The 25,556-nt window shown below is 42.9% G+C and overlaps 1 protein-coding gene across 2 annotated transcripts in view; it reads left to right on the top strand.

Annotated features, from left to right (window-relative positions):
* Window positions 1–25,556, top strand: part of CEP170B (centrosomal protein 170B) — a 365,718-nt gene that overhangs the window by 147,325 nt on the left and 192,837 nt on the right. For both annotated transcript variants that reach the window (XM_069207322.1, XM_069207323.1), the window contains exon 4: window positions 5,523–5,601. In XM_069207322.1, coding sequence (XP_069063423.1) covers window positions 5,523–5,601 — 79 coding nt within the window. The remainder of the gene's footprint in view (window positions 1–5,522; window positions 5,602–25,556) is intronic.

Consider the following 25,556-nt stretch of genomic DNA (forward strand, 5'->3'; position numbering starts at 1 on the left):
TTAAACCAGTGTGAAGGAAAACGTGTTGCTGGCTGGATAAGCAAGATGTATCAGGATCAGATGCCGGATGGTTGATTTGATTGTACAAAATAACGGCTTTCCCTACCTTTTTGGGATTTCACCATAAACAAAACAGTTTTAAAAATTTTTAAGTTAACAAATTATTATAGTGTTTATATGAGAGAGCCTAAGTTCACTTTTATAGAACAAGAGTATCTAAGGTCGGTCCAGAACTGCTGTATGTGGATTAGATTTCAATATGTAAACTGGGACAATTTAGATTCAATGGCTATAAATGTGTCTTGTGGATCTATTTAAATCTGGCGATTATCCTTCCCTTTTGGACTGAGGTTGGACATGTCTGCTTGTAAGAGTTATACAGGCTGGTGATCTTCTAGAGGTTGAGGGGCGCATGGTGTTTATCAGAACCATGTATCAAGTGTCAAGTACCACACTTAGCAAACCATAGAACAGAATCCGCAGAAACAGACAGTCTCTCCTTTCACCTGTAGGCTAAATCCCCAAGTGCCCTCAATAATACTTAGCATGGGTAAGTAGCCTTAAAAAGGGGACAGGGGATAAATTGGGGAGCAGGACAAAGATCCTCCGGGATACACTGGCTTCCCACACAAGGACCCTCTTCTCCACTGTGCTCCAAAACAGCATCTTTCAAGAAAAACAAAAAAACGCAAGAAATAAGTAAGAACCCCCAAAAGACACAACACAGACCCCATGCAAATCTTGCCACCCCCAATGCATGCATTGTTTCACTCGCCACTAATCAACATAATGAGAAATAAATAGTTGTTAATTCTATCTTTCAGTCAAAAGATTTATCATTGCAGTATGACTATAGCAATCACTAGGGTCCCCTGTTAATACTTGTGGGGATATTATAATGCCAAGAAAAACAAAGTCTCAAGCCATGATCGAGAGGACCTTAGTCAGTGATGTCCCAGGTCCGAGGCAAAGCAAAAACAAATGATTTAACCAGCAACAGCATACACAATAGTCTTGTGTTGTTTTCTAGTATATTGTGTATGGTGTGGGCTTCCTCCAAAACACGTTTGACAGGTGGTTTGGGCACACTGCACTGACTTGAATTACAAGGTGGGGCAATGAATGCCCCGGGAAAGAAGAAGAGGAAAAGATATAATGACCCGCAATCTTCACTTTGCAAAGCCGAGGGAGGAGCGACGTCTGGAAAGAACAGCAAGGCCGCAATGCTTCGAAGGAACTTCGGAAATGACCGATGCTGCACAGGGAGGCTACACAGGGAGGCACGGAGCAAAACAATGGAGCCAGTTTTGGGGACAGTCCTTCTCCCAAGAATCTAGAACAAGATAAGCCAAGCACAGACAACGTCCATCTCGAGTTCACGTGATCTCATTCTTGCGAGAGTTTGGGACCGCTTTACGACACTGAGGCAGAAGGGGGACATGAATGCGAACAATACCACTCACCCAGAGTGCACCAAACATTCGCAGCATTCATAGAGAAAGGAAAAGCTTTCCAACTCCCATGGTAAGCTAATGTGTGTGAATGAGTGTGCCCATAGCAAGCCAGTGTTCTGTTTTTGTATCAGACTATTTTCTTAATCAGGGGAAAAAGCAATGTGTCAGCAGGACCGGGCTAAGTGTATGGAGGGCTTCTCCGCCCCCCCATCCCCCCAGGTGCATAGTGCAACCCCTAACATCAAGTGGGTGTTTATCACACCAGCATCAATGAAATTGTAACACTGCTGTATGCCTGTTTGTGGTGTTAGGTTTCATCACTTTGCCAGTATAAGGGATGTATTTTTGTACTTGAATTTGTTTGATTGTTTTACTCGCATATGTCAAGCCTAGAACCAGTTGCATGAAGGAATATGAGTTACTGGACACCTTAATTGCTCCTACCCCCCTTTTACTGTTTAAAAAGGCTCCCGAGAGCCTACAAGCTGACGAGCTTTGGAGCTCCTGCGTGACAGAGTGGTATTAGTACCTGAACAAAGTTGTGGCTGCATGTCCAGCAACCCCAGAATAATTCTCTACTGATGACGGAATAATCCAGAAACACGTGTCTAGAGCTTCAGCAATGGCTGCACCAATTTTGGTAAACATTTTGATGAACTTTGAAATTAGCGTGAAAATATGCACTACGTTGACCAGCATGCAAAGGGGTAATGGCGCGCCTACCAGTGTGCGCCTAACCTATATATATATATATATATATATATATATATATATATATATATATTTTCATGTTTTTTATTGGCTTGTGTATTTTATGGCCATATTTGGCAGAAATAAACATTTTATTGATTGATTGACTGACTGAATGCCCACTAATACTTTAAATACTTTAAGGTCTTCCCAAGGTCAGCACCTATCCTTTCAGATCCCCTTCTGCACCGGGCTACACGTGGGCAGTTACCAGGCTGCCATATTGGTGGTCTCATATGCGCAGCTCGCACATGTAATATGCACAAGTTTTCTAGTGTAGGCAACCCGGTACTCCTTAGCCTAGCTGCGCAGAGGCCTTATCTTAAAAGGCGGACAGGTTTGGTCAACACGGTCAGTCCAATTACCATGAACCTAGTGGGAATCTGGTAGAGCGACTCGCCCACAGTAGAGGTCAAAAACCTGGTGCTCAAAAACAAAAAGTATCTTGGTGGACTCATTGGTGGAATCAATGTGCAACACCTGCCATTTTATTTGTAAATGTCCACTGTTACTGTAGCGTTTAGTTCTGGCTAGTCTGCTTGTAAACCGTTCTAAGAGTCAATTATGCTGATCAGGGAATGGAAGCACTGAGAAATAAAAACAAGCATTTGCAAAGCCAGTAGGTCTTACCTATACAAGAGCTATTGGCTTGCCATATTGTCTCCAGTGTGGCTGCTGTTTAGCATGGCTAAAGGTTGGTGGCATGGAGTGTCGGCATGGAGTGTCAGAGTGGAGTGGGAAAGCAGAGTGTCGTAGAGTTGAGTAGAGGGTAGTAGGATTCCGTGACAGTGTTGTAGAGTTGAGTGGGGTGGAATAGGGAGGAGTGGATTGGAGTAAAATGGGGAGGATTGGTTTGGGGTGGCTTAAGTGGAGCAGGGTGGATTGGTGTGGGGTAGATTGGATTGAAATGGGGTGAGGTGGATGGTATTGGGGTGGATTTGAGTGGGTGGAGTAGATTGGACTGGGAGGGTGGTTTGAATTGGAGTGGGTGGATTGGATTGGGGTGAAGCGAACTGTGATAGGGTGGATTGGATTAGGCTGGGGTATATTGTAGTGGGGTAGGCTGGATGGACTGGATTGGAGTGCAGTGGATTGGACTGGGATAGGGTGGATCGGACTGTAGTGTGGACTGGACTGGATTGGGCTGGGCTGGATTGGGCTGGGCTGGACTGGGCTGGATTGGACTGGGCTGGATTGGACTGGGTTGGATTGGGCTGGATTGGATTGGATTGGACTGGGCTGGATTGGATTGGCATGGTGTGGATTGGATTGGCATGGTGTGGATTGGATTGGTGTGGGGTGGACTGGGTTGTAGTGGGCTGCATTGTGGTGGATTGGAGTGGGGTGAATTGAGATGGAGTGGGTTGGATTGAGGTGAGGAGAGTTGGATTGGAGTGGGGCAGAATGTTTTTGATTGGAGTGGGTTGTTTAGCATTGGAATGGGGCAGGTTGTTTTGGATTAAAGTGTGATGGATTGGAGTGGGTCAGGTTGAAATGGATTGGATTGGGGCTGGTTGTTTTGGAATGAAATGAGGCAGATTGTTTTCAGTTCAGTGGGGCTGATTGTTTTCGACTGGACTGGAGTGCGGTGGACTGGGATGGGGTATATCAGATTGGGGTGGAGTGAGGTGGATTGGACGGAGTGGGTTTGATTATGGTGCGATTCGGTGAATTGGACTGAGTATGGTGGATTTGATTGCGGTCGTCTGGGTTAGGGTGGGGTGGATAGGGTTGGGGTGGATTGGAGTGGATTGTGCTGGATTCGATTGGAGTGGATTGGATTTGTGTGGATTGGATTGGAATGGGGTGGGGCTGATTGGAGTGGTGTGGATTAGGTTGTAATGGGGTGGATTGGAGTGGAGTGAATTGGGATGGAGTGGGTTAGATTGGGTTGAAAAGAGGTGGATTGGATTGGAGTGGGGCAGATGATGGTTTTGGTTTGGAGTGGGTTGTTTAGCATTAGAGTGGGGCTGGTTGGAGTGGGGCAGGTTGTTTTTAGATTAAACTGGGGTAGATTGAAGTGGGGCAGGTTGAAATGGATTGGTGTGGGGCAGGATATTTTGGAATGAGTTTGGGCAGATTGTTTTGGATTGAAGTGGGGCAGTGGGGCAGATTGTTGTGGATTGGAGTGGGCAGATTGTTTTGGATTGGGATGGGGCAGATTGGAGTGAGCTGGATTGGAGTGGGACAGATTGTTTTGGATTGGAGTGGTGCAGATTGTATTAGGGTGGATTGGGTTGGTGTAGGGTTGATTGGATGGGATTGAGGTGGATTGGAGTGGGTGAATTGGCATGTAGTGTGGTGAGGTGGATTGGAGTGAGGCATATTGTTTTAGTTTTGAGTGGGGAGGACAGTTTTTGATTGGAGTGGGGAAGACTGGGGTGTGGTGCGTTGGAGTGGGTCAGATTGGAATGGAGAATATTCGAATAGGACAAATTGTTTTGGATTGAAGTGGGGCAGATAGAGGAGTGGGGCAGATTGTTTTGGATTGGAGTGCAGCATATTGCACTGGGGCAGATTGTTTTGGATTGAGGCAGATTGAAGTGGGGCACATTGTTTTGGATTGGAATTGGGCATATTGTTTTGGATTAGAGTGGGGCAGGTTGCTTTGGATTGGTGCAAATTGTTTTTGATAAGAGGGGGCGAACTGAAGTGGGGCAAATTAGTTTGGGGTGGGTTGGGCGGATTGAATTAGGGTGGGTTGGAGTGGACTGTTTTTGGATGTGGTCAAGTGGGTTGGATTGGATGGATAGTAGTGGGGCACATTTGAGTGAGTTGGATTGAGGTGTACTGCATGATTTTTTTCTGCAGCTGGTCTGCTGCTGAGAGACTCAGCCCCGTAGCGTGTTGCAGACTTTTACCATGCTGACGAGCAAGGCTGATTCCACAAATCGCATTAAAAGTAAAAGGGATGTGTGGAGTGACTTTGCCTCTATAGAGTTCACAGCCGCTTCCAAATAGGGAATCTAGCTCTAATTCTAGAAGGAGAAACAGGAGCACGATGGTGTCACGTTGGAAAGGACAAGCCCTTTAACTCTTTATAATGTACTTAAATGTTTCATAGAAAAGATTGGACTCCGTGTTCTATTGTATTTTTGGAAGTTTCTCCCATTAAAATGAAAATGCAGTTTGGGGCCCTTAATTATGATACCAGGCCACAACGAAGCACTTTCGCTTAAATGTGACTACTGTAACTGACGAATGTCGTGATAGTTGTTTTCTTTTACAGTGGCTTGTTTGTTGCAGAACGTATATGCTCTTACTGCAGAGAGGCCTTTACTTTGTTTTTTTATGGCATTCTGTGTATTTTTTTCCTAGACCTTTGTGAATGATGTGCGAATTCCGGACCAGAAATACATCACCCTGAAACTCAACGACATAATTCGCTTTGGCTACGATATCCTTTTATCAGCAGAATTTGACGTGTTGAATAATGCAGAGCCCCTGCCAGGAGCTGGCTTTTTTATTTGGAGGCTCGGCTTCCTCTCAGTGTCCATTTGATCTTTGCTGAAGGTTGTGCCAGGAATGAAACTCACAGTGAATCAAAAATACATTTTAAATATCTACCATCCAAACTATAAAATACCTTTTAAAAATGCATGGAAGCCGCTAAAGAAAATATAATGGAAATGAGCTGTATTATTATTATTATTATTATTTTTAATTATTTATTTTTCTTTTTTTTACTGAAGATGGTCCTAGGCATATTTTATTTGAATATTCATTTAACGTATTATAGTGAACTCAGTTGCAGCTCTAGTATACTGTTTAATCTGCATGATCACTTTCTGGAATTTTCAAACTGTTAAGATAACGATCTTATTCACAAACGAGTACTATAAAAATTCACGAATTATTTGTTAGGGAGTCTTTCATGTGGTGTCATAATTTCTCAAAGCTTCTAATGAGTTACGTACACTATTGTGCTTTGATTTAGAATGGCACACAGAAACGAGGCTGGTCTGCCCAGAGTACTGTCCCTGGTTGAATTGTGGCTAAAGATATCTTTGGGAATTAGTCTGCCAAAGGTTGGCATCTATTTCACAGAGAGCCAGTTTGCTATTAGTCTAAGTGTCTAGGACAGTGTTTCTCAACATTTTGATTTATGTGGACCCCCCACTTTATTATTACTGGAATCCACGGACGCCCGCCTGCATCATTATTGGAAATCGGGGACCCCTCCATTCAGTCATTACTGAATAATGGGGACCTAATCTGTTAATATTACAACAGGTTGGAAACCACTGATCTAAGAGCATCCAGAGGCATAAAAAGAACCTTTCCACTTTCGTGAATGGTTAACCAACCCATGGTGGGAGTTGGTAAAATTTTCAGAGACACACACAAACACACACAAAAAACAACTATACTTGCGTTAAATAATCTTTCCATGCGTAGTAAAGGCTTGCATGGTAAAAACTTGTGGTAAAAATGTGTGGTAAAAGCACTGCATGCTAATTACTGCGTTGTAAAGGCGGTTTCCTGTAGCATGTGTAGTGCGCTGAGGGACCACACCATTAGTATTAATCGCTACTCGAATGCTACAGTACATAATTCAGTAGTACCCTGTGTTTATTTTACTGGGTCATCATCTGGATCTGTCCATGATTTTCATCTTCTGCCTAACTTTCTATACTGTCTCCATTTTGTTTTGTGTTTCTGAGTCAATCAATCTCCCTGTCTTTCTTTCTGTGCCCTGTTTCCACTGTATCTTTAGCGGTGGTACTCTTTCTATCGTTATTGTTTAACAGCTTTTCCTTTTTAAGCGGCGGTTCCATTCTACTCTGGTCAGAGCTCCCTTTTTTTTTTCCCCCCAACAACTGTGACCACCACCTCTAGTCTCTATACTCGCTTTGCTTCCTTGGACATTTTTGTCATTCTTTTTTGCATTCCGAAGTTAATGCAGTTGCCTACACGTTTTATCAATATTTTATGTCTATTATTTATTAAAGAATGCATGTTCTCTGAATTTTTCAGCGCCAATTTATTCAAAGTGGTCCAGTTATGCCTAGCACTGCTGTTTTATTCTGGTTCTGTGTCCTAGAGAGGGGATACTAAGCCCCCTCTTTACATATCTTCTTAAGTGTAGTGACAGTAAATACATTTGTTTTTTATGATACCGCTCTGAGTAGCTCAGTTTTTGGAACACAGACTTTACAATGGAATGACAGTCTTAGAGTAATACTTGGTTCATATCAATGACATTTGTCGCAACACTTAAGAGTTCTATGTACACAGACTTTGAGGTCTGTCTTCATATCTGAGAACTGCAGTAGGAGCACCAAAACTGCTGAACGGTGTGCATTTCAATAACCAGTCTAATTATGTTTGATTGTTATTCCTCTTCCTCCATTGTGTTTTACTATACCTTATATTTTAGCAGTGATAGAAGTTCAGTTGGAGATGATTTGTGGCCAGTGGCAATTGAGCCATTTGTCCACAAGTAAAAAAAAAAAAATCAGAGAACTTCTGCTGATTATAGAAAATGACAAGTGACATCAATATACATCATTGTCATTAATAGGACATTACAACATCTGACTGCAGTTGGCCAGAATTTTCTTCTTGCGACCTCGGATGATGTCCAGAAGTACGAATGTTATTTTGCTGCGCGAGTAAAAAGAAAATCAGTATTTTATAGGTGGGCCAATAGAATACTGAGCATTTCTTTTCACTATTGCAGTGGCTTTGTTTCTTATTGTATTATGTGGAGATTGGAGTAATTTACCCTAGCTAAAGTTGGAGTCTGGTGGCCTCTGTCTGGAGAGATTGGCATCTAATCTTATCAGAGTTGCGGCCATGTTTTTGTTTTTTTTGGCAGGGACAAGAACTCCCTCCATCAAGCGTAACATATATATATATATATATATATATATATATATATATATATATATATATATATATATATATATTTTTTTTTTTTTTTTTCTTTTCTTTTAACAAATCTTGGTGCATTGCAGAACCTAGGGTCAGATTCACGAAGTAGCCTTTTGGTGTCACATGCTACGATTCGGAGTTTGTAATCGAAAAACTAAATGTACTAAAACCATTTTAGGCGTTAATGCTTTTCACCAGCTCTTAAAATGGGTTTAAAATGGATATTGAATCGCTATTTGGAAGGGGCGTGTTGTAGGTGTCCTTTCCAAGTAGCTGTTACTATCCATATATATCAATGGTTTAGGACCGAAATTAGAAATTGGTTCATAAACTATTGAAAGGTTATTGACCCCCAAGTTGAGATGGCAACCCATTCTCAAAAGGGAAGGCGTCCCCTAGGGACGCTTTCCATTTGTGAATGTCAAAAAAAGAGATTGTTTGGCAGTAGGCAGTGGCCACATGGCCACAGCAAACTCTAAAACAAAGAGAAAAAGGTAAACTTTTAATTTTTTAACGCAGTCCTGTTTACTTTTAGGGAAACTGTCTGCATTTAAAAGTTTACATTATTAAAATGCAATCAAAGACGTAGTGATCTGCTGACCCCAGCAGGCAACCATCCTTATCAAGGTATCCAATCATACTCATAGTGAGCTGCAATTTGCAGTCTACCTTATTAATGTTCACGAGGTAGGTCGGATACTGACTAGGTACTATTCAGGTTTTAAGATCCAACATATTGGTACATAGTGCTGTTCTTAACAATCTTTACTGGTTGCAAAAATATGGGTTGCAGTTATGGATGGTATTTTGCAACCAGATATTTGTACATCTGGCCCCTAATTACAGGAAAATGTTAACACATGCCAAAATGTTTCATTAAAGTCCTTGCCTGCCCAAGATCACCAGGTCACTAGTTTTGTTTTTCCTCCCCAAAAAAAGTTTACTGCTCCCTCTCAGTCTTCTTAATGAACCCTGGCTTTTCCTCCATTGCTGTATGGAGTTAATAAGTCATTTGGGAGCACGGGCCACAGTGTCATAAGCAATGACCATGTTAATAATAAAGCACTTGCAAAGATTGCCTTATATCTCGTATTGAGAAGCAAATGGCCAAACAATGCTGTGAAATTCGGGTAATAGTTACTTGCCAAAACAGTCTACCTTTTAGTAAAGGTTGATTTTTTTTTTTTTTTTTTCAGGGAGGTTTTTGAAATAATTTTGTACTCACAATGGCTCTCTTTTTTCCTTTTTAACCGCAGGATATTAAATACAAATCTAATAGTATTTTAATTTTGTGAATGGTGCCTCTGGTCACACTGAGCGTCTGTATTCCTATACGGCAGGAAAATAAACCAAATTCACTCCTGGCAGCTGTGTTCGAGCCTGCTTCGATTTCAGGAGGTTGCAACTAGGATGGAGACATTGGGCTTTAGTGGTTGGGTCATGGCAGCCCATCCAGCTGTGAACACAGCCCACTACATTGCTGTTGACTGGAAAGATGCCAGAGTGGCAGAATGTCCAGTCGAGCTCCGCATCTGTGGTGAGGTCAGGTGGTAATACAACATCATAAATAGTGCCATTGCCTGGTGGTCTAACTTGGGCACTTTCAACAAGCTTTTAAAACCTCATTAGGGCTCAACTACAGGCCCAGTTTTGGCACAGTCGGCGGGTATTAACTTTTCAGCGCTTGTTTATGGCTGAAATGTTCCTTTACCAAGTTGTGACAAAAAAAACACAGGCTAAATCTAAACAACCAGCGATTGAAGTGATTGGGGATGAACAGGAAACATATTCCACTTGGTCATATAGTTCCAGTAGTTACAAATGTTGTGCAGTTTTTCTCATGTTCGTTTGGCTGCTAAGGCATACCTATTTTGTTTTAAACGATGCTCTGATTGAACTTAATTATGTCACATGTGCTCTTGATGAGCTTCAAATCATCTTCACTGTGATTTATTTTGACAACCCACGCCCAGTCCATGGCAGTGCTGCTCATTTTCTTCAAGCTCTTCCACCGCTGAAACTATGCAACTTTTGTGATGGATGTTTAGTAAAGAAAAACGAAAACGTGTTTTCGTCTGTTTTCTTCCATTACCTGGGGTAATGAGGTGCACTGAAGAGTGCTACCCCTCTGGACACCTGATAGTCATACCCATCTGAACAAGTATATGTTTTACTACAGTTGATAAACTGTGGCAGGGTAAAATATATCGACTTCCTCACATAACCAAGTTCTGTCCTGCAGAGTGGTATTCAGTGCTGTGGCGTGAAGGATGAATTCCAATGCTCTTTAATTTTTCTGGCTTTTGGTGGCTAGTGATGACCTTTGTGTTCAACATTCTACTGCATAGATCACCTTTGTCACATGATAGAGGTTTGAGATTTCGCTCAGCTGTTACTGAGCCACTATATCCTTTTCTTCCAGAAAATGACAACCTAAAAAAGTTTTCACGCATTTTAGACTATTTACTCTCTCAGCTTATGTATTTGTACAGCGGTAAGAGATGCCCAACTCCGAATGCAAATGTTTCTGTTGCTTTTCCAGCTACTTAAATATTTATTTTATCAATAGTTTATTATATAGGGCTCTCCAGGCTCAAAGTGTGTTGGAGCTTCGAGCAGGAGACCTTGAAGTAAGATACTGTGTATAAAGTACAAACGACAGGGCTGGATATAAACTTTCTGGCATTTCTAACACATTTGCAGTGTGTTGAGCGTGGTCCTCTGAGCATGCAGCATATATGTTAACCGCTCATATTCAAATGCTTCTTCAGTCCTGCCTTACTTGAAATTAGTTTTAATGTGTGGAGGTTGCAGGTCTTGAAGATGCCTAGTCTGGTGTGAGGAGAGGGGCTTTGAGCCCGTCACCACCAGTCAAATGTGGTGAGCGGCAAAAAATGACAGCTGGCTTAGAGCCCATTACTGTTCTAGAAGATCCCTTATCCTCCGAAAAAAAACTCAAATTACAGAGGATTCTGAAATTGCCCACGATATGCTGAGGAGGTTGTAAACCCCTGACGGACTTCAGCTGCAGAGAGCCTTCACACAAGGAGCTGGATACCTGCTCTCTGCTGGGGTTTCCAACTCCCTAAGTGCAGCCCATGCGATATCTGTTCTTCACCGCAGGACTGTGTGAAGTGAGTCAATATCGTGCGAGCTATGGTGGTGCTGTGTGAGTTGGCATGTCTGTTTCTTGACACTTTAGGAAAACAAAACCTTGCAACCTATTTTTTAAAAAGCCAGGCCTTTAGATGGCATCTGCCAGCAAACTCCAAGGGAGAGGGTTCTACAGTTTAGCCACTGCTGTACAAAAACATGGTATATGTAGTGAATGCCCTTGTTGTAATAAACAAGAATTGATTTATTGATCTGAGGTAACAAGACCTCTATGAGGTGTACATGTTTATAAGCACATTTAAAGCATTAAAGACTACCCAGTCTCAAATGTGTAGCCAGTGTATAGATCACAGTACTGATGATCTGTGATATTCTGGCAGTGTTTATAAGGACTGAGCATTCGGTGCAAATTGCACTAGATGTAATATTTTGTCTGGCAATTCAAGGTAGATTGGATTAGTGTAGTCAAGATGTGAATGAATGTTAGCTTTGCAGCATACACGAAGAGGGATCACTGAAGAGGAGAATCTTTTCTGGAAGGCTCACCACTTTTGAAGGACCTGGTGAACTATCCATTACATTTGGCCATAGGCGTGTGTCCCATTCTGCAACCAGTGAAGCAAAGGTAGTTAAAATCTCAGTTTTTATCTGGTTCATCTTGATGAAGTTATTGGCCATCCATTCCCTGATGATCATTGGGGCTGTCAAATGTTTTGTCTTTTTGATTGGGATACTATTGTGCACTTTCTTTGTTAGAGATAATACAAGCATCATCCACATATGTGTAAAAGTGCACCAATGCTTGGTGACCTGAGTGGCCGCATATACATGCAAAACAGGAAAGGCAAGAATATTGACCATTGCGCTATCCCACAGCAAAATATTGTATGCCTTTGAAGAGTATGGGAGAAGGTTGACCACTTGTGATCTATCTGTCCTGAAAGAGTTTATCCACTCCATGACTGTAGCATGAAATACGCTGCTTTCAGGCTCTTAAGCAGGATGTTGTAACCAGTGGTATCAAATTAATCTGACAAGTTGAAGAGAAATAGCATGGTAGATTCTCCTTTATCATTGAGCTGACGAAGATAATCACAGGTGGATAGGAGTACCAGCTTGGTGCAGTGATGGGATCGAGTGTCTGCTTGTTGCTCGTTGTTAGATACTGCAAATATTGAAGCTGACCCAAGCCATTTTTTCCAGACGTTTTCCCTTGTCAGGTAACCTAAAAATTGGTCTAAGATTGTTCATGTTGTTGACTCCCAAGGTGGACTTCTTTACTAGAGGTCTCATTATAGTTGTCTTCCAGAGATGTGGAAATTGCAGTGCCTTATGGAGCTATTAATGGCCGCCTGTAAGATGTGGCTAAAAGTAGTGACTTTCTGTTCCTTGCAGCCACAGGGACATTTGGAGAATTTGGTAGAGCAGCTGTTAGGTATGCTCTGCAGGAGGGTTTTTTCTGTAACATGTGTCTAGATAGTTCGCTGCCTTAAAAAATAGATTTAAATATTGAAGTGGGCTGAGGAATAGGGTGATTAGTGATGAACTTCTGGAAAGTAGAAATTTTCTTAGAGAAAAAAGTGCAGTACTGTCACAATTGACACACGCTTGGTAGTATTTGCATGGCAATGGGGAGCTGAAGTTGAGGGACAACGTGAAAGAGCTATATAGAAAGGTTGATGGAGTAACAAACCATTTCAGTGAAGGAGGATAGATTTGCAGCTTTAATTTTTGGATATATGAGAGCATTACAGAGTGGTATCTAAAGTTTATTTTCACCTTCATTTTCTTTCGGCCTGCTGAACTCATAGGTTATTTTAGCTTGCCTGCGTGTGTGCAGATTTTTGTTCCCGAATTGGCAGTCTTTCATCCAGGGTTGCAAGGAATAGGAGTTGAAATGATTAAGCAGAACGTTAGGGTTGGAATTTGTGGGCGCGCTCTGTTGGCCTTAAAGAGGTATTTATTTTGTAGCAGTTTAGGGAGGAAAATATCTCAGCTGTGTATATTGGCCATTGTGAAGGGGTTTACGGCTACTGATGGATTTTGGTAATTTATGTGAAGTGTGATTCAGAAGTGTTCAGACTAGATCAGAAGTGTGGTTTGTGCACCGTAATTATACCGCCGGAGGAAAAGAAATGTCACCAAGTATTAGGCATGCAGTGTGAGTGCGGTCGTGGTTTAGTAACTCGAGATTTAAGTTGGCCCTATTATTTCTGAAATTTGTGAGATTGTTTAAAGAGTAATCGAACCATAGGTTTAAATCCCCAAAGAGCTCCAGATTGTGACTATCACAAGGCTGTCAGATTTTCCTATAAGGATGTGTAATGGGACACAAGGAATTGATGTGCTCCGTAATCAGTACGAAACTCGCGATGGCTGATTTAAATGATGTGCTGATAGAAAGTAGTTCCGGTTCGAAATTCAGTTCTTGAAGTGTTTTGATCTTTAATACGTCATGCGTGATAATGGCTACTCCGCCTGGGATTCTGTTCGAATGACGTGTACATTTTAACTTCATCTGGAGTTGCAAAGTTATAAACCGCTCTCAACTCTGACCTGCTTCCCCGCTGATTCCCAGTATGATGCCTAACGTGTGTATTATGCTCGAAGTGTGCAGTAACCATGGGCAGTGAATTATTTTTAAAGGATTTTTTTGGGGGGGAAGGGGGCAGATGTCTTGATTGTCACATAACTCTGTAATTCCTGTGACTCTGCGCCCATTTGCTGCCACTGCCTCGTCTTTAAAGACAATGGGTTTTTCCAAAAGTTTCATCTGTGTCTGACAGATTAATTCCGGTCTGGCACTCTCTGTGTTTTTAAGCTTCCTCGCTGTTCTTACATCATGAGTACACTGTGAGAGTGGGGATGGGTGGACTGCCCTCCGCTCTAGAAGGTTGTAGTGTCATTTACTTGTTGAACAGCTTACTTTATGGCCATTAGTAGTTGCCTTTTCTCTGGCATACAGCCACTCAGTTGCTATATAGGTGGGTGTGTAGTATTGGAATGGATGCGCTCTTTCTGTCCTCACGAAAAAAAAAAGTCCTACTCTGATAATATTTGGTGAAAAATATTGTAATCATTCCTGTCAGTGGGTGTGTGAGGTATTGTGATTTTCAGTGGCTCTGTGCCACACCTCTTGGGGAGCTGAAAGGCAGCGTCCAGAAATCTTGCGCAGCTCGATCTAGGCAAGAAGCTGTGCTCTTTGCACAGGGACGCCTCACGATAAGCTCTGCTCTTATGCAATAAGCCCCCCTTACCACACTGCACATCGGTGGACCAGACATGTGCAAGAAGAGGCTGGAGCCACCATGTCCTTTCTTTAAGTAGCGTATGTGAAAGCACTCCAGCCACCCACCCCCATATGAGACAAGAGCACAAGCAGATGCCTTCACTCCACCCGAGTGCAACAGGAAGTGTTTCAGATGTTGCTCATTCATTTTGGTAAGTGTAAGTTTCCGCACCTCTGGGTCTAGTGGCAATTTATTAATTTTTCAGAGCCTTTCTGCTATAGGCATGCTTTCTGGTTTAATCAGATTATGCCTGAGCTCTCACTATTCCGGCCAGTCAGGCTGGTGCTTAGTGCTGGGTGAGGCCTTAGTATTGTGCAGGGGGTGTGAGGCAAGCTACTATTTATATCCCCAACTGTGGACTTGGTGCCCCAGAAGCTTTCTACTGGGAGTGGGGGCATGCTGCTAGCCTCCTGGGTTAAGCACCACAGAAGGTCATCCTTTTTGGCGAGTAATAAGGGAAAGCTGTTGCTTTGCTCGCCATCCCAGCGTGGGCAAACCTACTGGGTGTGGCACCTCGGCAGGAGTTTGTTTTTATGCACAGGATAGAGCAGTTTGATCCCTCACCATACGTGCCAACGTGTGGGTACAGCTGAGAGGCAGAATAAGGCGAAACACAGGACTTTAATTCCGCCATTGACTTGCACTGAAGTGAGGGGAGTTGTAAGTGGCCGAAAGCTAATTTAAAGGTATTTTACTTTAAGAATGAAAATCTCTTGCTCTAATAGGGAGTGTTTGCGGTCACACTGCTCGCCCATCCCTACTTTGTCTTTCATACCTGTTGGATCCCTTGGCCAGCTCACATACTGCCAGCGGTTTGAAAGCACTGTACGCACTAAAGGCACTGGGACACTAATGGGTGTATTCCTCACTGGTTTTAACCACTGTGTTGCTGTTATTAACATTCCTGCATATTTGTATTAGTGAAGTTGGAAACGTTCTTGATGCAAGACTGACTTTTAGTGATGTTGTAGTTTGCGTATTTTTCCCCCATCCTATCGACATTACATACCCTTAACCTAGATTTGAATGCTACCTCCTACACCTTCAATTACTTACCAGCGGATCTGCTGTAGATGCAAATGACGCATGTGTCTTGCTCTCTCCTGCTAGTTATTTCCTGTGAATTTGAAAGTTCTCTGAATGGTAATCCATCCTACCAAACTCATCCCAGCCCAATTTTTTACCTTCCTCTCCTACATCCTTTGAGAAATTGCTTCCTCCAGGCCCTCACTAATGACTCACATGATCCGGCTTACTGGTCGATCTTGACCCTGATCGCCCTCTATATAGTACAAGTTCACTTCACTTTTCTCCCAAGGTGACTGCGAACAAGCAGATGAAAACTCATCTTTAAGTATGCTTATAGTGGTTACAGTACGAAAGCAATAAAAATGTTCTCAGTGAACGAAAATTGTGCACACTGGAAAAATTCAAATTTTTGTGATGGGCAAATTTATAAACGCTGCTAACCCTAAGAAACTATAAATAAATCGTGTTCTCTATTCAAGCATTTGTATAGGGTTTCATACACTTGTTCAGGACTCGTAGCACAGTATGCTCTGAACGTGCAGCACGTCTATTTGAAATCAGATTTTAGTGAAGTCAGGAGAAGTTATGCGTATTTATGCAGGAAGCTAGCAAAATAACAAGATCATCCCCTTTGGTTAATCATGAATAAACGCAATCAAGCCAAAGTCCTAATAAAGTTGCAGCATGTCTGTATACCAACTGCACGCAATGTGTCTTTATCCTTACTTAGACAGCTGGTCAGGGTCACCACTTGGGTTTAGGCTTTTCGTAGACAGCTTGTCTTGTACATTCGGATTTATATGAAACCTCTAGAACTCTGCCTACGGCAAGTGAAGTTCCTTGGTTCATTGAAGACATTCTTGACACCACACTTACCAGGATTGCGACTATCTCACACACAGTTGAGTGGAAGCATGATGGACATAGTTCTTCATTTTGAGAGCTACTTGTCCACCTTAGTGTGATGACGTTATACATCTCAGTAGTCTTCTCTAGTATTACTCAAGGTGGAACTTGCTGCTTCAAATGTTTTTTCTCATGGAATCTCGAAACAGAACCCTAATTCAGTAGCACCATCATGCCAGTGCAAATCATCAGGGCCTCGGACAAAAATGTTCTCAAAGGGATTATATGGAGGACCATGGCTGTGTTTGCCCTACCCCTTCGCCGCCTATCCAAGAGAATATGACTCAGGACATTATGGATTACTTGAAAAAGTAAACCTTTTAACCAAGGGGAGATAAGACTGTACCATATATATTGTGTGTGTGTGTTGGTGTGTGTGTTGGTGTGTGTGTTGGTGTGTGTTGTGTGTGTGTGTGTGTCCACAAGCAAGTTAGATGGCTTCAGTCCGTATGGCCTTTCACCTGCTTACTTCGGCCTGCTATGCTGCAACATTTCCGACTGCCTGTTAGACCACAATACTTAATTGATGAAAAGCTGGGAAAACTTGTACAGTAGTTTAATCAGCCAGTCAGCTCTTGACAACATTGATATTCCTCAAATATGTCTTTCCTCCAGTCTGAATTAAGGGTGCCTGTATTTGGCTGGGCAAATCAGGATAGTATAAGATGATGTCATAATTATGCATTGGTCTCGGAAATGCCTAAATTAATACGCAAAATGAATTCCCCCGCTTTAACACATTTGCCAACAAGCTTGAGTGGATTAAGGCCAGCACCACAATATTTGTTGCCCCCCATGCAGACCAGAAAAATGTAGCTCCTCAGTGGGACCACGGATATACATACTTCTGAGGCATGATCCTCTGTTCCAGAAGGAGCAGGACGTCCTGTGCCACTCCCTTGTTATGTGGTGTAAAGTCTTTGTCACTAAAGCTTCAAGCAACTAAGTCTAAACCTGCTTGACAACTTCCTGGCTCTTAGAGTAGAAAAAAAGTGGCAATGTAGAAGCAGTGCCTTAGATTGCAGAAGCATGTGACTCAACGGTTGTTGTGTTATTGAGAACACTCCACTTCGCCTTTCTTTCGCAGTTCCTTACATTTATTGGTTCATTTCGTGTCTTGCCCAGGCAGGTATTAAGTGTGTCAACAACCACGCTTCTTGGCACGCATTGCATAGTATACACGCATGAAACGCATGCATGATGTTAACATTTGAACATTGATTTGGGTGTTCATCAACCTCGAACCAGATGCAAATCTGCAATATTCAATTGTGACCTACAACACATTTTTAATTTGCAATCGCATCAAATTTTCACGATAATTAGTTTACCTGGAGAAGCTTGCACATTTATACGTCAATGTATTTGTCTTCATAAAGTCTTCCTTAGATCTTGCTTCCCAGTCTGAAATGACACCGTATAAATGTAGTTTTGTAGAACAATTTGTTTTGCCCTGATGGTGCAATGAATACTAACGATACATCTAGAGATTTTTTTTTCTTACTGAGAAAGCATCTATTCTGGAATTCGCCCCTGCCCGCTCTGCCAGAGTGAAGGTAGTTTCTCCTGCTTTTAAAAGTCACATGCGCATTGAAATGAGATGCTAAGAGTCCACTTTCAACACTCATGTGCTTTATGCATACACTGCCCCGAGGACACAAGTCCCTCCTCTGTGCTCGATTTGACACCTCGGTCCGGTTTCTGTTTTCTCCTCCAGTTGGCTTCCTTGTGTTTCATAGTCCCGGTTCAACACACAGTTGCCGCATTAGCTACTTTATCATTTTACCACTTTGCCAAATCTGGCTTGCACAAACGATAGTCTCGTGGGTATGTTTGCATGCATGTTAATGTGGAGCAACATTCTGCATTTCATCAGCATATTAATAAAGTGCATGTGTAATGTTTAGGCGCAATCTACTGAGCTAGCAATTTGTACAGAAATGGAGAGATGTGTTTGTTTATACGCAGTACACTGTCACTGAAGCTGATTCTGCTGGCCTTGTCCACTACCTGAATGGATAAGATAGCTCGTTACTCAGCTATGGCTTTATGATCTTCTTACATGCCATAACCTATGGATCACTTTGTCATTGGTTAGAACGTGTTTGTGCAGTCTGCCTTCTGCTCGAAATTCACTCCGTGTTTTAACTAGTTGTAGGTCCTGAATTCCTTCGCTCAAGAGGACTAGTTCTTGTAAAAAATCAGGTCTATTAAATCCAGTTTTTTGTAGAGAGCAATATCATTGTGAGAAAAGCATACCTTGCATATTTAACCTACTGTTATTTCCAGTCAGTCTGTGGGAACATGAATTCATACTTGGAAAAGCCCCCAAAATATTAGAGGTTGGACAAAGTCTGCTGAATAACCAAGAAAGACCTCATGAGGGCAAGACGTAAGGAGCCATTGAGTGGTGGTTTATAGCAGATTGTGAGCAGGACTGCAAATCAGAAAGCATCCCACCCTTGTTTGATAAACCTGAGCTAAAATCGGTGCTTGGTGGAGGGAATTATTGACAATCAGCCCCTTCTATCCTCTTGTACAACAGTCGTAGAGAAAAAATATCTGAGCCACTTAGTACTAGGTCAGCAGGGGTGACTGAGAAATGACAGTTTACCATGCTAGAAGGAGATAAAATGGGTTATTCTGGAGTGGGTCATAAGTGTGTAGCTTAGTGTATAGTTGATTGTTAATTTTATCAAAGGGTAGATATTTTGTTTAGTTATCAATATATTTCTTTCTGATGGTTATATCAAGAAATAGCTCTTTTTTTTTATTTATACTGCGATTCAAAAGCCACCACCCTGCTTCACACAGACTGGCACCAACCTGGAGCTACACATTTGCATGTCACAAAGGAATGCTGCTGTGATTGCACGAGGGGCTTCACTGCGTTCCTTGCCCTGTCCTACTGCTATTGAGATCTTAAACATTGTTGGCATCATCGCTGCATGTCTGGTCGACTATCCCAGGTCTGGCGCAGTGAAAAGTGTACTTTGGCGCTTCTTAAATTAGTAAGTGCTGTTCGTATAGACTTGCAGTCTAAATATGGAGCTGAATGCCGGGCTTCAACAAAAGTGTTGTTCTGTGGGTTCAAGTCTGTTGATGTCACTGTACAATTGCCAGTATATCACTAGTTGGTTAAATACATGGCCTTTTATGTTTGAGTCTCAATCCTCATCTCTTCCCCAACTCTGCTGAGTCTTCCATGCCGACTGGCAAGTCCATGTTTTTAAATACCATCACAAGTGCTGTCAGTTAATGGCCTGTCCCTGATGAGTTCTTGATGTACCTATAGAGGGAGGGAGTTTATTGGTGCCTCTTAATTGACATGGCCCCAAGATGAAATGTGGACTAGTCTCCTGCGCGTCATCTAAATGAAATTTTTTATAGTATTACTTCCTGATCACACCTTATTTCCTTTGTGCAGAAAGTTGTTAGGGCGGCGTTCATTGTTTGACCTTCTATCTGAATTATATTTGTAATACCTGCGCTCAAAATCGAAATCCTGCACTCCGTTTAGTAAGGGTGTTCCATCTTAATATCTTACTGCTTATATGTATTTTGCACTTCATTATAAATTAGCTTCCTCTAAGCTTGAAGAAATGTGAATTAACTCCCTCACGGGCTTTTTGTGTTTTGTTCAAAATAGCGCACTCCATTCTGAAACAATTATGAATTTGTGCATTGCAGAGATCCAAATACAATTTCCCTAAAGTTTTCCGTTTTGAAGACTTCACAACATCCTTCTTCGGAAATAAAGAATTTTAGATTTCTAGGCAAACTCATCTCCAGTGTCTTTCCCTGTACCTCCTGAAAATATGCAGGTGTCTGGATCATATACCCCCCTAAACCTTTTTTCATGCCAAATTTGGGATTGCAACTAAGGTGTCGGAAGTCATTGCATAGGTTAATTAATCCCCACACAGTTACTGCTTTCATTCCCATTCGACACTTTCATTTTCCTACCGTTTTGCTAAAATTACTATTGCCGAAAGTAGTAACTTTGCAGATTTTCTGCTTTATTAAGTGGAATTATCATCTAAAAAATGATGTTACTTGCAATTCAGTTATGACACCTCTGGAAGCCAGATGTTTACGGCTGTAAAGTGTTCACATGACTGCAAAATACATTTGGTGGACTAAAAGCCTGCAGCTCTTAGCACATGACGCTGCTTTAGATAATAAACATCAAGGTTTACAAAGATCTGTGATCCAGTCTCCCGCTATTCAACTACAATGACTTTGAGACTGAAGAAATCATCTTTTTTTAATGAATCTCTAAGCAACAGTAGCATCTTCTTTCCATCTGTTTCCTTCACTGATTTTGAGTTCAAATGTGTTTGGGAAATGACCGCTGGAATTCAAAACAGTTAAGTGCTGTGACCAGCACTGATTAATTTAAAATTACTTATGATCTTCCTTCATTGGTGGAGATTAAAAAGCCATGTGTTCCTGTTGATAATGTTGTCAGCGGGCCTAATATGAACTTCGGTTTTTAAGTATTATAAATGTGTTCCAGGTTTTGACATGAACTTCTTTTAGCTTTGTGTTCGGATTTATTTTTGTGAATGCAACCTGTTTATGTCACAAAACCCTAATCTCCATCCATCCTTGTCTGACAGGTCTTTAGCATTGCCTTTGGTCACCTGGTGCCCCAGCCACATTGAGAGCTCCTGTTGAACTGTTCATTGTTCACTGTTGTTGGTTGAATGGATTTTTATGTACTAGTCCCCAGATGTGCTCCACAAACGTAAGGCATATGGACACCACATATTATTGCATGGTGTTGACGTACTCCGCTGTTTCTCTATTCTCGCCACCATTTTTTTGCTGATGCTATAATCTCATGTTTTAGCACTATACACAAAGTACAGTTTAACATTCTGACAAATCTTAAATAAAGTGCTATATTGCTCATGCCTTTTCCCCTATATAGTCAGCAGCTGTACCTGTTTTGATTTTCCTACTTGGCTCTTCAGGACTACTTCCTGTCTCCCCTCCACCCCCTCCCAATCCCCCCCCCAAAAGTGTTTATTAAGAAGGTAAATTCAGTTTGTTTTAAAAAAAAATATATGCCTGTCTGCACTGCCTATCCTGCATTTATTGTTGGGTCTAGACACACAAAGCTTTAGTGGGGTGCCAACAGTCACAACATAGACCGGGACCAAGGGGCAACCCTCCCTTAAGCCTCTGATTTCTTTGTATCATCTCCTTTCACACCAATTCATTGGTTGAAGAAAATGTCATTCACATTTTGGGTCAGGACGAGGAGCCATCATTAGCAATTGTCTGTTTGGTATATTACACTGTCTGCCTAAAGAGTGCTTTCTAAGGCAGTACATTAATAGTGAAGCGAAGCGTCCATGCACTGCAGTGGGGGCACTGTTGTACTCCTAACCGTGCTTTCACTCTATTGTACATGCTGTACGAATGATAATCCCTCCCAAACATTATATTGGGCCTACATTTATTTTGTGCTTTAAGTATTTCTTCTTCTAAATATTATTTATTTGTGTTTATTACAGTCTACACAATATTTCTGATTTTTCACCTAAATGTAATTTTTCTTTTAAGTATGATACACAATATTACTCATTCTGCACCGTCTGATTTTGCACCATATGTGCAATGTGCACATATGTGATTTGTGCACCTACAGATTTTCCAGTCTCATGTTGTAAGGCTCGCCAACAGTGATTTTGTGACCTGATGTGCTGTTAGCCAAATATCAGGTCATATTAATGCATAACTCTTACACCTAATGGGCCATCTTACTAATGGATGCTCTCCTTGTGCTGAGTACTGTTGTTCCTAAATGTGATACCATACTCCTGCTGCATTTTAACAAAGTGTGATATTTGCACTCACCTCTGCTTGTCTACCTAAATGTAATATCTGATGGAGACAACTAGTTGCTGATACCTTACCTTAGAGTTTCCCCCAGGCATCTGTTTGGACCCAGAGATTTTTCTCGAGCAGTACCCCTGCCCGCCAATAGGTGGTGTCGATCGGCTGCACGTCCGGCATCGTGCTCACCAGATATGATGTGGCTGGTCCTCTATAGGTGCCACTCCAGCACTCTGACATCAGTTCTTTTCTTTCTGCACCAGTCTCGAGCTGATCCAAACAGCTAACCCTTGGTCATTTTTTGACTGATCTTTTTTTACTTTTTGTCGAATTTTGAGTGTCGACACTTCTAGTGTGTTCAGGATGCCTTTGTGTAAGACCGGAATCAGGCCCTGCGGATCCTGCTATCAGACGATGTCCATGACAGATCCATACCTCGTGTGCCTGTGGTGTCTGTAGCACGACCACGACCCAAAGTCGTGCTCTGAGTGCAAGATCATGAATCTAAAAGCTTTGAGGAAGCAGTCCCTGAAGCTCCTTGCATTCTGGCGTTCGGCTCCGTTTCACTCCCGATCTCCGTTGAGAGGAAGGTCCTGAGAATGGTCACGGAGCCCCCCCTTCATCATTCCACTCCTAGTACTCGGGATGTTTGGGTAAGTTGAGGCACAAAAAGAAGTTGATTAAGAACAAACATTCTGTGACTTCACCCCGTCCATTGGCTGACGAGATGAGGGGAAAGGAGCGTGGTCATTCTAGGCCACCTTCCTCTGAGCCTACTTCTGGGTTGACTCTACACCTCCCTAGGGTGCTTCAGTCTGGGGCTTCATACTCTGAGCCCCTATCGCCCTTCAGTGAATCCCTTACCAATGTCCTACTGAGTACCTGGTCCAAACGCGGCACAGGGTCTCCTGTGAACAGAACCATTACCTGCCACCATCGACCTGCTCCAACTGACCGAGCATTACTTACGCAACACCAAACCCCTGAGAGCTTAGTTATCCAAGCCTCTACATCCGAGGGCACGTTCCCTTCCACAACCCGGATAGTGAATCCAAGAGTCTGGATCAACTTGGGAAGATGATGTTTTGTTCTTCCAGCCTGGCAATGTGGTCCGTGAACACCATATGGCTTTTGGGCCATTTCTCCCACAGAATGTGGGACACAGTTGCGCAAGTGCTACTACAGGTCCTGGAGGTGGCCCGGTCTGTACTCACTCAAGCTGCTGCTGATAGGAGAGACGCAACAAAGTTCACAATCACATGTGGACTAGACATGACCTACTCATGCCTGGGTGAGGACGTCTGACTTTTCGGGGGATGTTCAAGCTAACCTGTTGGACATGCCCTTTGATGGCACCTGTCTCTTCAGAGAGAAGGCAGACTCTGCACTTGAGCGCTTCAAGGATTCTCGTACTAGGGCTAGGTCCTTGGGCCATGCGGCGGCCCCTCAACCCCCTCAGTCTGCCTTTTGCCCCTTTTGTGGCTACAGAAGGGACACCCAGCCATGTCTTTCCCTCTCTAGCCACCATGTCAGGCATGCTGCACAGCCTCTATGTGGCTGGGGACGTGAGATCTACTGTCCTTGTGGATCAGGGATCCAGTCTGTGCGACCCCCCTCCCCCCCTTTCATCCCCTCAGCTGCCTGCAAAACTTCCAAGTCTGCTGCTTTCCGCCCCACAAGGGCCCAGTCGGAGGCGGGGTCTGCCATCACCTGTTCCGCTGGCTGCTACGCTGGTTCTGGGTGAATGATGAACTCTTTGTGGGTGTGAAGGGAGGTTAGGTAGTGCAGAAGAGAACTATCTCCAGATGGTTCATACTCTGCTTCAAAATGTGCTAAAGATTGGTTAAAAAGCAACCCTCTGAGGGCTTGCGTGCTTATTCGTTGCTTATTTGAATATTTAATATAGACATTTAGGGATCCTAGGCCCTGACGAATGCCCCCAGACCTTCTTTGGCACTCCGAAGTGGGCAGAAACATGTTGGCCATGAATCAACGATTAGGTGACCCTTCGAGTCATTATTCTCAGTAGGTGTCCCGTCACTTCTTTTAACTATACCAGCAGTCACCACGATTAAAGGTGTACCATTACACAGGTGACTGATTAGGTATTTTTATATTTTCCCTATCACAGCTGGATCCCTTGTTTATCCAGATAATTCTAATTTCAGCACTCCCCCCAAGTTCTTTTAACTTGGAGGGTGAGTCCGTCCAGGTGGCACTGTTCTACCCGGATGGGGCTAGGTGGTCATATGATGAAGCAAGACACTATAATGTATGTGAGACAACCTTGTCCATAAAGGAAACTTTCCTTTTCCCATCACAGTTACTCTTGACACACTACCGAGTCTCAAAATCTGGGATTCTATGACTAAGGGCAATTTCTTTGCCACTGGTCCCCTAACCACACCCCATACTCCCTGTGTATATGGTTCTGTAAGATGGGGAGACTGTATGGGGTACTGGCTCTTCCTCTGAGCCAAATTCTCCCCTACTGTCTTGTTTGTGTTATGGGTCTTCTTTATACTAACCCAGTAGCCGAAGTCTGCACGGGTCAGACATTTTCAGATAGCTACGCTGTGGAGTGCGAAACACAACACGACTGCCCTCTTTCGCCCCTCCTCTTTGTGATAGCTCGATTTAGGCCCATTACAGAGGCATCTAGGTGGGCACCGCTATCCAGAGAATAGCAATGTATACTGTTGACCTCTTGCTCTTCCTCAGCGATGCCTGAGATGATCTGGCGCGGGCCAGGGCTCTATTGAAGAGCTTTGATGCTTTAGCCGGTCTCAAAGTCAACTGGCCAAATACCTGCCTATTCCCCACTTGGGAGGATACCCAGGCCCGAGTCTCTGGGTAGCTTTATTCTGGAACCCTGTTACCTCTCCTCCTTAAGGGTACAATTCTACCATAGCCAATCGGAGATTGTTGAAGGGAATCTGGGGCTTGCGATTAGGTAGCTAGAAACTCATATAGATTTTTGAAGGACCCTACCATTGTCGGTGGCAGGGTGGATAACCATTCTGAAGATGGTGGTATTACCTCAGTTTTTATATCTTTTTGGAACACTCCTTCTGTAGATACCTAGATTGTTCCTTACGGAACTCAATGCTCTATTAGGACTCTTCATCTGGGCCAGAGCCTCAGGGGGTGGCTGTTACCACATTGCAACACCCGACCTCTTAGGGAGGACTAGCAGTTCCAGATTTTTAATCGTAATACCTGATGGGCGAACTCCAGTGGTATGCCCTTTGGATGGTAGGCAGGCAATCCCCTGGCCCTAGGGAATTTC

This window comes from Pleurodeles waltl, chromosome 9, assembly GCF_031143425.1.
Source record: "Pleurodeles waltl isolate 20211129_DDA chromosome 9, aPleWal1.hap1.20221129, whole genome shotgun sequence".
Taxonomy (NCBI): domain Eukaryota; kingdom Metazoa; phylum Chordata; class Amphibia; order Caudata; family Salamandridae; genus Pleurodeles; species Pleurodeles waltl.